Below are 17,374 nucleotides of genomic sequence, written 5' to 3' on the forward strand. Positions count from 1 at the left end.
TTCTTCTGTGCCACCTCCTCTTCCAGTTTAGAACAGTCTCCTTTTTCAGTGAGAATTTGTCCTTTTTTCAGCGTCGCAGGGACAGTGAGGATCGTCTCAGTGTGGCAGGGAGAGCTCCTGGATCGGGTGAACCCACCATGAGCTCTGTAAATCCTGCGCCCCCTCTCGGGGGCTTTGTTCACCTGGATGTGCTTGGTGGCCAGAGCATCTGAATCTAAGCCCTTCAGTTAGGCATTGCTCTCTGCGTCTTTGAGCATATACAGTAAAAACTCAGCCCTCTGGACCACCAACCCTGCATCCAGCTCCTCTTTGGCCTGAGCAGACCTACAAACTCTATCATTGTGATGACAGAATGGCATGGCACATGTTCTATAAAGGGACATCGTTCAGATACTTGGTGGCATTTCAAATATGCATACCCTAAATGGCCTGGGCCATTTCACAAGTGTTCTTAAAGTGAACATGGGAAGATTTTTGAACCTCTTGATTTGCATGATTTTCTGGGATTTCTGGGTCAACTGAATAGCAAACCATTTTTAGAAGTCACCTTCTTTCCCCTGGCCGGCACACGGAGGCTGCATGATGCCTGGAGTTACTGGAAAAGACCTGAACCAGCAGGAGTCTCAGAGCGCCGGCCGCCTTCCTCAAAAAGTTCGGGAAGCTGAGAGTCCCTGAATGGCTGGACACTGTCAAGCTGGCCAAGCATAAAGAGCTCACTCCCTACAATGAGAACTGATCCTACACACGAGCTGCTTCCATCGCACAGCACCTGTACCTCCAGGGGCGCTGGGCGTGGCCCCACGACCACGATCTCTGGAGGGGCATCAGAGGAATGGCATCATGCCCAGCCACTTCAGCAGAGGTTCCAAGAGTGTGGCCCATCAGGTCCTCCAAGCCCTGCAGGGCCTGAAAATGGGGGAAAAGGACCAAGATGGGGGCTGCAAACTGACATCTCAGGAAAAAGATCTGGACAGAATCACCAGACAGGTGGCAGCTGGCAACAAGCAGCATTAGGGCAAATGGTCCTGGGTTAATAAATTGCCTCATTCCTTAAAAAAAAAAAAAGTCACCTCGGGTCACTTACTGGAAAAGCCTGTTCCACCGTTTATACCACATCACTGCATCTGTTACTCTGACTTCATGCCAAAGGGAGTTAATTTCATCACTTGTACCTGTGAACTTACAAGGAGCCTACAGTGTTACTCAACAGGAAACTATTTGTATTTTGGGTCAGATGGTGCTTTGTTCTGTAGAAATGTCTTCAGCATTGCAGCATGTCTTAGCATCCCTGACCTCTGAGTACCAACAGCCAGAAACAAAACTCACCCCTGCATTGGAGGACCAAAGATTTCTAAATGAGCTCTAGAAGGATGGCACTGCCCAGTGTTAGAACCATTAATATTAAATGTGAAAACAGAAGATGCTGCAGTGTTAACTATATAACCTTCCCTATTCCAGAATACTCAAAGCTGAGTCTTGCTTGGTGAATCAGTCACTCCAAGAATAGAGGTTCTGTTTTGACTGTAAGGCCTCCACCACATGCTAGCTGGGTGACCTTGAACAAGGTAGCTAAACTTGGGGAGCCTCAGTTTCATCTGTGAAATAGGGGTGAGACCTCCTGAACTCAGGAGCAGTCGGCCCTAGTACGGAGGCAGGTGTTCCTTCCTGAGCTTCCCCCAGCTCCTCTCTGTTCCTCATGGCTCTGAGAACGTGAGCTCATTGCCTAATTTATCCGCCACAAGGTTAAGAAGCAAGAATGTGTAAAGAAATGAAGTCAGTGGGGAGAAGTGTGGAGTCCCAGCTTTAGGGTAATTACCTGATGGCGCAAATGGAGAGGTAGATGCTAGTCCCTTGGCAGGATATGAAGGCGGCTTTCCAATTTCGTAATGGAGAACTTTTCCTTCACAGTGGAGCTTAAGGCTTTGGTGTTGCTAAACATGAAGTCTGCATGTCTTGGCAATTTGGGACTATTTTATACATTAAGACCCATAAGAATTTATAGAAGCTGCTAAGTCGCTTCAGTCGTGTCCAACTCTGTGTGACCCCATAGACAGCAGCCCACCAGGCTCCCCCGTCCCTGGGATTCTCCAGGCAAGAACACTGGAGTGGGTTGCCATTTCCTTCTCCAATGCATGAAAGTGAAAAGTGAAAGTGAAGTCGCTCAGTCGTGTCCGACTCTTAGTGACCTCATGGACTGCAGCCTACCAGGCTCCTCCATCCATGGGATTTTCCAGGCAAGAGTACTGGAGTGGGGTGCCATTGCCTTCTCCGTTATAGAAGCTACCTTCATGAAACTCACAAAATGTTATATAAAACAAATGAAATCAACTCAGTTTCTGGCCTCTGAAAGCTTAGTCTACAAATTCATCCCCCCAAAACCAAATGTTATTGTTTTGTGATGGTGTTCTAATTTGCTTTGAGGTCGTTTGAGACCTGAGTCACCAGGTAGCATTAAAACAGAAGTCAGGGTTTTAGATACTGCAGAGGTGGCCACTGGCAGTCAAGCGGCATCCAAATTCTATCCAGTTTTCCTTGGTCCCTGGATGCTGTCATACAAAATAAAAAGCAGGGTTCCCTGGCTGCGGTGCTTGGGCTGGGAGCTAAGGCTTTTACTCTGTCTGGAGTCTCTGCCTTACCTCTCTTTTGGCTGCACCTCATGGCATGTGGAACCTTGGTTCCCTTGCAGTGGATTCAGGATGTCCTAACCACGGGACTGCCAGAGAATTCCCTGCCTTACTACTTCTTTTTTTGTAAAAAATAATTTTATCTATTTTCGCCTGCACTGGGTCTTCGTTGCTTTGCGAGGCCTGTCTCTATTGCAGTGAACGCGGGCTTCTCACTGCAGTGGCTTCTCTTGTTGCCAAGCTCAGGATATAGGCAAGCAGCCTCCATAGTTGCAGCTCAGTTGCTCCTCGGCATGTGGTATCTTCCCCGACCAGAGATCAAACCTGTGTCCCCTGCGCTGGCCACGATGGATGCACCCTGCCTTACCTCTTAAGGCCGGAATTACAATGGCTGAAGGAAGGGAATCAGAACTCTACCCTGCACCTACCAGGAGGAATAAAAATCTTTTCCTCCAAATTCCAGATTTCTTTTGATCCACTGACTCTGGTTTCTTTTCCCTTTAAACTTTTATACTCTTAACACTCCATAAACCACATACTAACAAGAGGTCATTGTGAACAAGAAGCAAATGAGTGGGCCTGCCCTCCTTACTGATAAGGACTCTGCCACTCCTGGTTAATCCTACCCTTCTCTGCCCCTAGTTCTGACAGAGGACCAGCCAATGGGTTGTTGAATAAGTGAATAAATTAATGAATGCAGGCCCTTTTTACCAGGAATGGTGGCAAGACAGCCAAAGAGAAAACTGAAAGGAGAAGACAAACACACTTGCTCCCGATTGAAGTTCACTCCAGATATTTTTAGCAACAAATAGTAAAAAGAGCAACTCAAAAACCAAAACAAAAAGTGTGAACTGAGTTCAAAGCAGCTCCAGTAAGAACTGCGACCTGCTATTTGGGCTGGACAGGCTCCTGGGTACCCTCATCCAGCCTTTTGGCACAACTTGCTTCTGGCTCTGTAATCACAGGTCTGCTTCTCTGCCCTTCCATGACCCACGGTTCACCCCCAGAGGTCTCTTCACATCTTCCCCAGTCCGTTAGCTTTCAGAGGTTCTCATTGTATTAGGACTCTTGCTAGAAGCAGATGCACAGCCTAGCCGACCCCTGGATTGTAAAAATGAACAATACTATGAAGGAAGACCAACCCCAAGTGGTGCTCCACAATCCCCTTACGCAGCAGCAGCCAGGAACGGTGTCTGGGACAGACGCTCACCCCACGCCCCAGAAGAATCGTCTGGTGCAAAAGATGGAGAAGATGAACAGCACGGTGCCGCAGAGGATGACCGCCATCATGTAGGCGAAGATCCGGAAGTGCGGGTTGCGGAAACACTCCCGCAGCGAGTAACGGCTGCGGATGGGGACTGGCCTGGTGCTAGGGCCCACGTCCTGGGGCTGCCCAGCCTGACTCGCAGGCTCAGGGCCCAGGTCCAGCGTGTAGACCCGGGGCTGGCGCAGGAAGTAGCGGCTCTTGGGCTGGTCCTTGAGGCAGAGCTGGTGGCCTTCCAGGATGACGTGGTGGGGCTCCAGGCGGAGCAGGGTGAGCACGGCGGTATCCGTGGGCAAGTCAGTGACAGGCTGTCCGGAGGCCAGCACGGTGGGGTGGCGACACAGAGGGCACAGCAAGCGGCGTCGCGTCGGAGTCACCAGGCTGATGTGGGCCAGGCATTCCACGCAGAAGGAATGGCAGCAGTCCAGCACTTTGGGGGTGTGGAATGTGTTGTTGAAGGGGTTCCAGCAGACAGGGCACTCAGGCTCCCGGCCCTGCTGCTCTGCCATCCTCAGACCAGACACTGCGGGGGTCTGACAGGAGACGTCCTGGCAGAAAAGGAGCAAAGGAACACCCATTAGTCTCCATGCCCGTGCTTGGCCCCAGGCTGTGTCTTGAGGGTTGTTGAAAGGCATTATCATCCATATTTATTTCGCAGATGAAACTGAAACTTACATTCAAAAAGATGAAGTGAACTTATCTATAGAACTGAAATAGATGTAGAAACAAACTCGTGGTTCTCAGGGGGTAGGCGGGGGAGGGATAAATTGGGAGATCAGGACTGACATGTACACAGTACTATATATAAAATAAATAACTAATAAGGACCTACTGTATAGCACAGGGAACTCTACTCAGTACTCTGTAATGGCCTATATTGGAAAAGAATGTAAAAAAGAGTGCATATATGGAAAGTTATGACCAACCTAGACAGCATATTAAAAAGCAGAGACATTACTTTGTCAACAAAGGTCCATCTAGTCAAGGCTATGGTTTTTCCAATGGTCATGTATGGATGTGAGAGTTGGACTATAAAGAAAGCTGAGCGCAGAAGAATTGATGCTTTTGAACTATGGTGTTGGAGAAGACTCTTGAGAGTCCCTTGGACTGCAAGGAGATCCAACCAGTCCATCCTAAAGGAGATCAGTCCTGGGTGTTCATTGGAAGGACTGATGTTGAAGCTGAAATTCCAATCCTTTGGCCACCTGATGCAAAGAGCTGACTCATTTGAAAAGACTCTGATGCTGGGAAAGATTGAGGGCAGGAGGAGAAGGGGACTACAGAGGATGAGATGGTTGGATGGCATCACTGACTCAATGGACATGAGTTTGGGTAACTCCAGGAGTTGGTGATGGACAGGGAGGCCTGGCGTGCTGCAGTCCATGGGGTTACAAAGGGTCGTACACAACTGAACGACTGAACTGAACTGAATGTGTATAACTGACTCACTTTGCTGTACACTTGAAACTAACACAAGATTGTAAATCAACTGCTGCTGCTACTGCTAAGTCACTTCAGTCGTGTCCAACTCTGTGTGACCCCATAGACGGCAGCCCACCAGGCTCCCCCGTCCCTGGGATTCTCCAGGCAGGAACACTGGAGTGAGTTGCCATTTCCTTCTCCAATGCATGAAAGTGGAAAGTGAAAGTGAAACCGCTCAGTCGTGTCCGACTCTTAGCGACCTCATGGACTGCAGCCTACCAGGCTCCTCCGCCCATGGGATTTTCCAGGCAAGCATACTGGAATGGGGTGCCATTGCCTTCTCCAACTATATGCCAATAATTAAAAAAAAAAAAAAAAAAGTGATTGTTCCAGATCACCAGGTTCCTAAGCCTGGTGCTCCGGCAGCATCTGCTGGGCAAAGGCCTGAGCCACCCCAGCATCATTGAGCTCACGCTGGAGGAGACAGCTCTCTGGCCTTGAAAGCGGATTACAATGCTTCCTGTGCTGTATGGGATTGCCCTTGGTTTCCTGGACTCCTGGGAGAGGCAGGGGAACCACAGACAGTGCTTCATGTGCTAGGTGTGCTGAGTCACTTCAGTCCTGTTGGAGTCTTTGCGACCCCATGGACAGTGGCCCTCCAGGCTCCTCTATCCATGGGATTCTTCAGGCAAGAATACTGGAGTGGGTTGCCATGCCCTCCCCCAGGGGATCTTCCTGGAGGAAGAACATTTCCCTACCTGCTACCTCCCATCCCTGGCTAGGGCAGAGATGGGCTTTGCCGATACCTGGTCTACCCCTCCTCTGCGGGCAGATGCCAGGCCCTCCCTTCCTCATCCCCTTGGGCCGCAGGGCCAATCCCCGCAGTCCATGGGCCCAGTGTTTGTGCAGGGCACCATGCTGGCCTGGCAAAGGGACCTCTGTGAAGGCTTTTCCCTTTGACCTGAAATCATGGACAGGCTCCTCCCTCCCCGGCTCCCCAGATCAGCCCTTCCAGAGCCTTCTCCCAAGATCTGGTCTCCCCTGGCTCCTCCTCCATCCGTTTGTCCTAGAAACCCCCAAAGCACCCACCTGGGCTTCCTTGGCACTAGGGTAGTAAGCCAGACTGCCCCGGAAGGTCGGAGGCTCCAGTCTTTTCCTCTCCAATATCCACAAAGCCTTGGGAGACTGCCTTCTCGCCACCAACCCCGGGGCCCGTCTCCATGGCAGCGCACACGCAGCGCCTGCAGCTGCCGGGTGGCCCGACCTGCAGCCTCTGGAGCGCACCTGCCTGCAGCGCCGGCCAGAGCGGCAGGTGGGGAGGTGGGGGACCAGCGTTGCCCTGGGGTGTGGCCAACAGCGCGCCCGGAAGCCAAGCATCTGCGAGACTGTGGGCGGTCTCCTCAAGGCCTGGGATCCCTGGCCTGGAAAGGCAGGGCTGGCAATTTGCTTTTTCTAGATTGTGGAGAGGGTAAATGAGCCTTCTGGGCTTCCTCTCTCCTGGGCCCTTATTTCTTTTCTAAAATGGCTGAAACCTCCTTCTCACACAAAGGGGCTGCCAGCCCTGCCCTTCAATTGCTATGAAATTCACTTGCTGCCCTGCCTAAAGTTTCTGACTATTCTCTCAATATCAGATTCAGCAAGTGCCCTCCTGATCACTTAATGGGCCCAAGGAGCTACACCCAGAACATGCAGGCCTCGATGCCTTCTTTGTTCTTAGAACACAGACGGTCAGCCAGCAGGCACTGACTACTGAGTTGAGTCTAAGACTTGACCCTCCCACCACACTGGGGACTTTAAAGGGGGAGTCATGGAGGAGGAGCAGCATTCCAGGCCCACTTCTGTATTTCAGCCAGAAACACTTGGCTTTCCTCATATGAATCATTTGAACAAGCTGAAGAGTTGAGCTTCTGAGGAAAAAAAAAAGTTTAAAAACCTCTTCTCCAACCTAAGCCCTCATTTTGCTGGTGTGTGTGTGTGTGCACACGCATGCACTCAGTCATGTCCAACCCTATGAACTGTAGCCCGCCAGGTTCCTCTATCCATGATTTTCCCCAGGCAAGAATACTGAACTGGATTGCCATTTCCTTCTCCAGGGAATCTTCCCGACCTAGGGATCAAACCCATGTATCTGTGTCTTCTGCATCGGCAGGCAGATTCTTTATCTCTATCGCCACCTGGGGAGCCCTTTAGTCTCCCCCAGTGTCACGCATGGGCTTCCCTCATAGATAAGTTAAGTAGAGATCTGCCTGCAATGCAGGAGACCCAGGTTCGATCCCTGGGTCAGGAAGACCCTCTGGAGAAGGAAATGGCAACCCACTCCAGTATTCTTGCCTAGAGAATCCCATGGACAGAGGAGCCTGGTGGGCTATAGTCCATGGGGTCGCAAAGAGTCAGACATGACTTAGTGACTAAACCATCAGCGTCACCCACTGGTGACCTCGGGACTTCTAGGCCACCACTATGCTGCTGTCAGAGAAACAGAACCCACCATTCGGTTCACCTGCTGGATGTGTGTTACTGACTGGATAGTGAGAGTTTGCATTTCACTAGGAGAGTTCTAGCGGCCATAAATATTCCTCTCATGGTAGGAATCCAGGAAGCATGCAGGGGGGATCTGGGGACAGTGTGTCTCCCTTGTGCCCCAAACATGACCTCATCTACCCTGACTGAAATGGCACCTGAAGCAAAACCTGCTTACGTTCTCAACCATGGTTTCCTGGTTTCCTGCTAGACCCTAGACCTCGGTCACTGCCTCGTGTAGGGAAGAGGAAGACATGCCGGAGGAGGACGAACTAGCTCTGGCCAAAGCTGGGATAGTTTGCCAAAGATCCCGACCAATGAATGCCTCCTCCTGTGGATCTTTCGTCCATCGGTCCAGCAGTCATTGAATTAACGAGAGCTCATCACAGGTCTCAACGGATATGAGTTTGAGTAAACTCCAGGAGTTGGTGATGGACAGGGAGGCCTGGTGTGCTGCAGTCCATGGGGTCGTAAAGAGTCAGACACAACTGAGTGACTGAACTGAACTGAACTGAACATCACAGGTCAGGCACTGTGCTAGACACTTGGTAAATAACAGGGAACAAAATAGACGTAGTCTCTGACCTCACGACATGTAGAGTCTAGTGAGGGAAGGCAACATTTAATGAATGAGTGACGGGCAATAAATAAACGCACAATTTTAATGAATGCTATAAACAAAAAGGAAAGTGAGCTTAGAGGACTGGCTGCTTCAGATGAGACTACCAGAGAAGGGATATGAAAAGAATCCATCCCTGTAGAGTGGAGTAGGAGCATTCCAGCTCAAGAGAACAGCCCGTGCCAAAACTCTAAGGAAAAGCAGCTTTGAGGAAGTGAAAGGAGGCTGGGTAACTGAGGAGTAGTGGGCAGGTCTAGATTGGAAAGTGGCTTAGGAAGAATCCCAAGAGAGGACTTAGGAGAATCCTCAGGGAGACTGCCCTGGAGGCTGGGGAAAGCATCTGGGTTTTTATTCTAGGGCTGAGTTTATGTCTGTGTGTGCTTGCCAGTGGCGCTGGGGAGTGGAGGCTGACCTGATCCTGTTTCTATTTTAAAAACACCATTTCAGCTGCAGAGCAGAAGACAGACTGAAAGGGATGAGTGGAAATGTAAGACCAGATAGGGGCGCTAGCGGTGGTCCACGTTGGGATGGTGGGGCTTGATGCAGGTGAGGCGATGGTGGGGAAGATCAAAGGGATGGGTAAAAGATATCTTGGGAGATGGGATCAAACGTACTCTCTGAGAAGCAATGGACGGCAGAGATTCTAGAACCAGATTGTCAAGGCTATTGATCTCTGAGCCACTGCTTATTAGGGCTGTGATTTCAGCTGAATTGCTTAACCTCTCTGTTCTTCCATTTCTTCTGAAAAGGAAGCTAAAAGTGGTGGTGCCTCAGAGGGTAAAGTTCTTAGACAGAACCTGGCACCCAGGAAAGACTGTCTATGAGGTGGTTGAATTATCCCTGCAAAGGGCTTTGAGAGAGAGGAAGGCTCAAGGTAGACTCTGAGGACTTCCAGCTGTTGGTAAAGAATCCGCCTGCCAATGCAGGGGACACAGGTTCGATCCCTGGTCCGGGAAGATTCCACACGCCACAGAGTAACTAAGCCAGCATGCCATGACTACTGAGCCTGTGCTCGAGAGCCTGGGAGCTGAAACTACTGAGCCCAAGTGCCACAATTCCTGAAGCCCTTGTTATCTAGAGCCTGTGCTCTGCAACAAGAAAAGCCACCACAATGAGAAGCCCATGCACCACAACTACAGAGTAGCCCCTGATTGCCACAACAAGAGGAAAGTCCCCACGGCAACAAAGACCCACCACAACCAAAAATAAAATAAAATTTAAAAAGGCTGACTTTGAAGCCATGAAGGTTTCTGCATTGAGCTTTGAGTAGCCCCTGAATTCCAGAGTGTGTCAGAAGCAGACCTTAAAATGCATATAACCTTGATTCATTCAGCAGTATCCCTCGCTGGAAATTTATACTGTGTAAACAATCCAGGTCCTGTGCAAAGATCTGAGCACTGCTTTAATGGTGAAAAATTGAAAACTGCTCAATTATCCAATAGTAGGACACTGATTAAATAAGTTCTCTCCATCCATACAAAGAGACGTTCTGCAGCCTGTAAACAATGTCCTGAAACACCTATTGATACGGAAATACATTCATGACATGTCATTAGTGAAAAGAACCAGCAGTAAAACCATATTACAGTACAATCCAATTTTCCAATATATGTGTGCAATGGGAAAAATGCGTGGAAAAACAAACACTGTCAACAGTGCTTATCTCTGCGGGTAAGAGTATAAGTTTGTTGGCTTGTTTTTTATTCTATCTGAAAATTCAAACTTTACTGTGCTAAGCTTATATTACTACCCTTAAAGAACTTCCTTCTCCACAAGATAGACTTCCATTTTCTGAAGTTCCATGGCTAAATCTGTTAAGGGTTGTGAGGAGGGATGATTATGGTCGAATCAGCACCTAGGCCCTTATTGGCCATGGTCCCCTCAGGCCTTGGCTGTGGTTTCAGAGTCTGAGTCCAGGAAACAGGAGAGACTGGCCACTTATCCAACTTGGACTCACTCTCAAGCTGGGATATCCCAATACCACCCAAGACATCACCTCCGTCTGTGACCTGCTCACTCAGCCAAATATCAGTTGTCTGTAGCATCACCCCAATGCTTTCAACTTGGAGAGAGGAAAGAGGTGAAGAACTAGCATTTTGTAGAACTTCCCAGTTTACAAAGGGCATCAGTTCTGGCCAGGGTCTGAGTGGAATGATTCCCATTTTGATGGTATAATTGCCTTTTACAGTTTTTTTTTTTTTCCATTTGCATAAACCATTTGATTGTGTAAAACCACCCTCAGAAGAAAGCAGGATCAAGAGTGGAAAGTATGTAGTTTTAGAACCAGACTTCTTTGCTGTGAGGTCTTAGACAAATGGCTTAACCTCTCTGAGCTTTGTCTTCCTCTATGATAGAGGCTAATGAGCCCACCTCATGAGCTTGCTGTGAGGAACGGATAATGGTTATTATGTGCCCAGCAAAGCACAGCAGATGCTCAATGTGTAGTTAATATGACATTTTTGCACTCATTTTATCGATGGGAATGTCAAGACTCAGAAAGGTGAATTGACTTGCCCAAGGCTTCACAGCTAAAGAATGGTTGAACTTGGAAGATGATCCCAGGAGCCCTGCCTCCCAGGCTGGTGTTCACCCCAGGGACGAGCTGCCTCTCCAGAATGCAGGGCTCTGTGACCCTTCCCTCCACGACCCTCCCTGACTCCTTACCTGCTCCTCAGAGCCTCCTCCACCTCCTCCTCCTCGGCTGAGCGGTCCTGCAGCCTGTTCTCTGGGCTCTGCCTGCTCCTGGCGCGTCGTTTCCAGGCAGCTGTGGGCGGGCCTCATTTGCATGGTCTTCAGGAAGCTCTTGGCCGGCTTTCCGCCTCATGTTTTCTTCTTCTTTCCCTCTGATGACTTTGGACAGCCTGAAAGCTCTGGTTTCATCCTCCTCCTGTGAGTCACTCTTGCTTTCTCTCTAAAGGGGTTGAAGTCCACTTGTCTTTGCAGACCTGTGTTCTATAACACAGAGCACAGTTTGGTCTGCTGCCATCAGGTCTGACTGCACCACCTAGGCTGACACACCACCAGAGGGGTAGTTGAAGGCCAGGCAGGGTGCTTCTTTGAAGTCACTTCTGCCCCTTGGCCCAGATAGATCCTCCACTACTCTGAGCCCTACCACCAAATTACAAAGGGCTCTTGCAAAATATTAGGAAAAGGCAAATAATGCACAAGGAAAATGATCAGGGGGAGAGTCTTTGAAACCAAAGCCCGAAGAGCCTGGGTTCTCAATCAAGTCAGATTTCTGGGTCAGAGTCAAGTCCTCAGTCAGAATCTGGACTCTACTTACTAGTGATGGAGAACTGACTTCTCTAAATATTGGTTTTCTCAGCTGAAAATGAGCATAATAATTTTGCCCATTTGATCTGCAGGTTAAATGAGATAATTTGGATAGAGATCATAACACAGTGCCTGGTACACAGTAACATGCAGTAAATGTTAACTATTATAAACGACCAGGCAAATCACAGAAAGAGAAATACGAATGGAATAGACATGTAATGATTCGATCTCATTTATAATCGTGCTGTTGTTCAGTTGCTAAATCATGTCTGACTCTTTGCGACGCCATGGACTGCAGCATGCCAGGCTTCCCTGTCCTTCACCATCTCCTGGAGTTTGTTCAGACTCATGTCCATTGAGTTGGTGATGCCAACCAACCATCTTGTCCTCTGTTGAACCTTTCTCTTCCTGTCTTCAATCCCTCCCAACATCAGGGTCTTTTCTAATGAGTCAGCTCTTTGGATCAGGTGGCCAAAGTATTGGAGCTTCAGCATCAGTCCTTCCAATGAATATTCATGACTGATTTCCTTTAGGATTGACTGGTTGATCTTCTTGCAGTCCAATGGACTCTCAAGAGTCTTCTCCAACACCACAGTTCAAAAGCATCAATTCTTCGGCACTCAGCTTTCTTTATGGTCCAACTCACATCCATACATGACTACTGGAAAAACCATAGCTTTGACTAGATGGACCTTTGTTAGCAAAGTAATGCTTCTGCTTTTTAGTATGCTGTCTAGGTTGGTCATAACTTTTCTTCCAAGAAGCAAGCGTCTTTTAATTTCATGGCTGCAGTCACCATCTGCAGTGATTTTGGAGCCCAAGAAAATAAAGTCTGTCACTGTTTTCATTGTTTCCCCATCTATTTGCCATGATGTGATGGGACTGGATGCCATGATCTTCATTTTTTGAATGTTGAGTTTCAAACCAGCTTTCGAAATCTCTTCATTTATAGTTCATGGAATTCTCCAGGCCAGAATACTGGAGTGGGTAGCCTTTTCCTTGTTTAGGGGATCTTCCCAACCCAGGGACTGAACCCAGGTCTCCCTCATTGCAGGCAGATTCTTTACCAGCTGAGCCACAAGGGAAGCCCCATTTATAATTAGAGAAATTCAAATTTAAATAAGATACTGCTATTTTTCCTATAAGACTGAGAAAGATTGAATTAATAGCTTAAAATGCTACTATTATTAAAAGTAATAATAGCAGTCTATGTACTTTATTAAATCCTTCTGATCATTGACAGTGAATCCTCCCAGTATTCCCACAAGGCACAATATAGAAAACAGAACATCAATGACTCATCCTTACTCTTCCACAGATAAGGGATCAGAAGCTCAAAGAGATTTATTTGCCCAAGAGCTCAGGAGAAACAAATTAAAGAGCTGGGACTGGAAGTGTGACCTGAAATCTGTGCTGGTGCCTCATTCTCTCCCCAAATCATGTTCATATGACCAACTTTTTGTTCCCTCTCCTATTCTTCTTTTATTCCTTTCTGTTTTTGTTATTGACTTAGCTAAGTCATGTCCTAATCTTTGAGACCCCATGGACTGTAGGGATCCGTTCCTTTACAGATCCTTTAAATTGGGGTTTGGAGAAAAAAAAAACAGAAATGAAAGTGTTTGGTGTTGTAATCAAATGCCCTAGTCCCCTTAATTTATGTTTTACAATTTTTACTTTAGAATAGGTGACACATTCGTGTATTCAGCACAATGAGAGGTCTGATTTGGCAATGGAAATGTTTTTCTCTCAGCTACCTATTTTCCCTAAAAATTAGCATATTATACTATCAGTTTCTTCTGTATCTTTCTCAAGATGCTTTATGAATATGCAAGCAAAACTCCTATGTTAGAATGTCTATGTATTTCTTTTCCTCCCTTTTACACAAATGTGCTTATGGTACACGTTTCTACATCTTGCTTTTTTCGTTTAATAATGTATGTGAGATATCATTCTGTATTTTATTTATTTATGTATTGGTTGCGTTGAGTCTTTGCTGCATGGGCTTTTCTCTGGTCATGGCAAGCAGGGGTCACTCTTCAGTTGTGGTGTGCAGGCTTCTCACTGCACTGGCTTCTCGTCGCAGAGCGCAGGCTCTAGGGCACTTGGGTGTCAGTTGGGGCGCTCAGGCTTAGTTGCTCTGTGGTGTGTGGGATCTGCCCAGACCAGGGATCGAACCTGTGTCTCCCACATAGGCAGGAGACATTCCTTACCACTGAGCCAAAGGGAAGCCCCTTCAGCTTTTTAATGGCTGTACTGGATTTCATTGAATGACTGTACCAGAAATTACTTAATCATTCCCTTTTTTTTTTCCTTTGTTTTGTTTTTCCTGTATAAAAAAGGATCCAAATATCAAGGTATAGTGAAGGGGAGAACAAGGGACACCCCCTTGGTGTAAGGACACACGGTGGCAGAAGGATAAGCCTCAAAAGGAGAGGTGGTTCTATTTAGCCAGCATTTATTGTAGTAAACTATTCTTAATAAGTTTCACTCACCATTTAAAAATGTTCTGGTATGCATTCTTTATAGTCAAGTGTTACTATATCACATCTTATTTTTTTTAGCAATTCAGTGTATCTTCTGTTCAGTTCAGTTCAGTTCAGTCACTCTCATGTCCGACTCTTTGTGACCCCATGAATTGCAGCATGCCAGGCCTCCCTGTCCATCACCAACTCCCAGAGTTCACCCAGACTCACGTCCATTGAGTCAGTGATGCCATCCAGCCATCTCATCCTCTGTCGTCCCCTTCTCCTCCTGCCCCCAATCCCTCCCAGCATCAGAGTCTTTTCCAATGAGTCAACTCTTCACATGAGGTGGCCAAAGTACTGGAGTTTCAGCTTTAGCATCATTAGTCTTAAGTAAAGCACTCACTGTGTATCAGTTCAGTTCAGTTCAGTCACTCAGTTGTGTCCAACTCTTTGCGACCCCATGGACTGCCGCATGCCAGGCCTCCCTGTGCATCACTAGCTCCCAGAGTGTACTCAAACTCAGTGTGCATTGAGTCAGTGATGCCATCCAACCATCTCATCCTCTGTTGTCCCCTTCTCCTCCTGACTTCAATCTTTCCCAGCATCAGTGTCTTTTCTAGTCAGTTCTTTGCATCAGGTGGCCAAAATATTGGAGTTTCAGCTTCAGCATCAGTCCTTTCAATGAATATTCAGGACCGATTTCCTTTAGGATGGACTGGTTGAATCTCCTTGCTGTCCAAGGGACTCTCAAGAGTCTTTTCCAACACCACAGTTCAAAAGCATCAATTATTCAGCGCTCAGCTTTCTTTATAGTCCAACTCTCACATCCATGCATGACCATTGGAAAAACCATAGCTTTGAGTAGACAGACCTTTGTTGATAAAGTAATGTTTTTGCTTTTTAATATGCTGTCTAGGTTGGTCATAACTTTTCTTCCAAGGAGCAAAGGTCTTCTAATTTCATGGCTGCTGTCACCATCTGCAGTGATTTTGGAGCCCCAAATATAAAGCCGGTCACTCTTTCCACTGTTTCCCCATCTATTTGCCATGAAGTGATGGGACCAGATGCCATGATCTTAGTTTTCTGAATGTTGAGCTTTTAAGTTTCACTGTGTATAGGAATTTGTATTTTGGAGATGCTTGATCTATCTGCAAAGAAAAATTAAGAATGATTAGTACTTTATTACAAAATGTTCCTTAATTGTGTCTATTAAAAAACAAAACAAAACAAAACAAAAAAACTGTACTGTTAGTCTTGTATGCCTGGAAGTAATTAAGGTACATCATTACTGTAGTTTAAAAGTTGTACATGGTAAGACATATTTTATTTTTACCATACGTTTTTACTGAAAGATCTATTCTCTATCCCAAGGCAAGCATGAATAAAATTAGGTTAAATGTTTAAAAAAAAAAAAAAAGGAGGGGTTGGAGGGGGATGTCATTAAGGCAGCAAAATAGTCTCTATTAAAAACTGGAGGAAGTCTCCAGTCTCCAGTCTTTGAAGCCTCAGAGACCGAGGCAGAGGTCACACTCCAGGATTCGAAGGAAGGGAAATGTCAGTATCTCCTCTCTTGGTTCTGATGCAACCATTCCCATTGCTCACCCTGGGTCACTGTGTAGATAAGAGTGCCTCTGGACTCGAAGTCAGAGATTCGCTGGTGTGGGTTAAAAGTCAGCATCTCTAGCATCTCTGGAGTAGCTGTGCTCCAGACTCCTCAGCCTCGGGTACCAGCAACTAGGGGCTCCAGGCCCCCTGGGGGAAAGGGCTCCATGGGGCAGAGACACTTCTCAGGGCCTGTCATCCTCAAAGATTTTACCTAACTGGTCAGCTTCAGAGGTTCTGCAAAAGAGAGGCCTTTGAGGAAACATCTCTGCGGAGATACGGCCAACGTTCCCCATGTCCACAGGTGTTGAATACGTAGGCAGTAAAAGAACTTCTGGAGTTCAGGGTACCAGACTATAACAAGTATAGATGTAAGTGCCAGCTGGAAGCTGCAGATTCTGGCCAGGCCAAAGTCAGCCAGCTTGACTGTTCCACCACTTGTCACTTGAATGTTCTCTGCTTCAGGTCTTGGTGAATGAAAAAGTGGGCATGAAGGAAATCTAAGCCTCTTAGAAACTGGTGCCTCAGACCCTTGATGGCCTCCACGGGTAAGCCTGGTGGGGGTGCCTTGTCCTGGACCACAGGTCTTGATCCACATATTCACACACCAGGATCACTTGGGTCTCCCGATCAGTTCAGGCTGTGGCACAGGTGTCCAGTAGGCCCCCTCCAGGGCACTCATATGCTCTTGAGGGCTGCGGAGTGGCCACTGCGGGGATCATGGGCCTTGTACTCCATCCCATGGGCACCAACACTAATCTCAGCGACTGGCTCATTTTGAAGGGTAGCCATTCTCAAACCAGAGGAGAGCCCTGCCCCATGTTGAGAGGTACAGGGGCAGCCTGTTATCAGGGCCCTGAAGTCAGTTCCTGCGGTGCCATACACTTGAGCTCTGTCCTGGGTAAGCAGTTGGATGCTCAGTTCTGTTCAGTTCAGTCACTCAGTCATGTCCAACTCTTTGCGACCCCGTGGACTGTAGCTTGCCAGGCTTTTCTGTCCATCATCAGCTCCTGGAGCTTTCTCAAACTCATGTCCATGGAGTAGGTGATGCCATCCAACCATCTCATCCTCTGTTGTCCCCTTCTCCTCCTGCCTTCAATCTTACCCAGCATCAGGGTCTTTTCCAATGAGTCAGTTCTTCACATCAGGTGGCCAAAGTATTGGAGTTTCAACTTTAGCATTAGTCTTTCAGTGAATATTCAGGACTAATTTCCTTTAGGATTGACTGGCTTGATCTCCTTGCAATTGGGGATCAACTATCACCCCATGGGTCTACTATAGACACAGGCCAACTAAAGCCGTCCCCTTTACCACCACCCTCACCAAGTGACCAGCTGCCCAGCCATTCCCTCACTGATCTAACCCCTTTGTCTTTGTTTTTGGCTGTGCCTCAAGGCATGCAGGCGGAGAAAGCAATGGCACCCCACTCCAGTACTCTTGCCTGGAAAATCCCATGGATGGAGGAGCCTGGTAGGCTACAGTCCATGGGGTCGCTAAGAGTCGGACACGACTGAGCGACTTCACTTTCACTTCTCACTTTCATTCATTGGAGAAGGAAATGGCCACCCACTCCAGTATTCTT

General features: G+C 47.7%; 1 protein-coding gene and 2 pseudogenes across 2 annotated transcripts; 1 reads left to right on the top strand and 2 right to left on the bottom strand.

The window, feature by feature from the left end:
- Positions 1–229: 229 nt before the first annotated feature.
- On the top strand, positions 230–1,043 carry LOC113897679 (annotated as a pseudogene).
- Positions 1,044–3,394: 2,351 nt separating this feature from the next.
- Positions 3,395–11,443, bottom strand: RNF183 (ring finger protein 183). 2 transcript variants are annotated; one of them, XM_027550552.1, is made up of 2 exons: positions 11,114–11,443; positions 3,395–4,436 (listed from the first exon to the last, which is right to left on the bottom strand). In XM_027550552.1, exons 1-2 carry the CDS (start codon positions 11,234–11,236, stop codon positions 3,831–3,833), a joined length of 729 nt encoding a protein of 242 aa, XP_027406353.1. In that variant the 5' UTR covers positions 11,237–11,443; the 3' UTR covers positions 3,395–3,830. The 2 variants fall into 2 exon arrangements, with proteins under 2 accessions (XP_027406353.1, XP_027406352.1); XM_027550551.1 differs by lacking the exon at positions 11,114–11,443 and adding an exon at positions 6,400–6,652.
- A 3,775-nt stretch (positions 11,444–15,218) lies between these two features.
- On the bottom strand, positions 15,219–16,765 carry LOC113897686 (annotated as a pseudogene).
- Between the last annotated feature and the right edge of the window lie 609 nt (positions 16,766–17,374).

This window comes from Bos indicus x Bos taurus, chromosome 8 (assembly GCF_003369695.1).
Source record: "Bos indicus x Bos taurus breed Angus x Brahman F1 hybrid chromosome 8, Bos_hybrid_MaternalHap_v2.0, whole genome shotgun sequence".
NCBI classification, from domain to species: domain Eukaryota; kingdom Metazoa; phylum Chordata; class Mammalia; order Artiodactyla; family Bovidae; genus Bos; species Bos indicus x Bos taurus.

Coding starts and splice junctions, on each gene's coding strand:
- RNF183 (XM_027550552.1), bottom strand. CDS start 11,236: ATGCAAATGAGGCCCGCCCACAGCTGCCTGGAAACGACGCGCCAGGAG. Junction 4,437..11,113: donor GAGGAGGCTCTGAGGAGCAG/GTAAGGAGTCAG, acceptor CTTTTCTGCCAG/GACGTCTCCTGTCAGACCCC.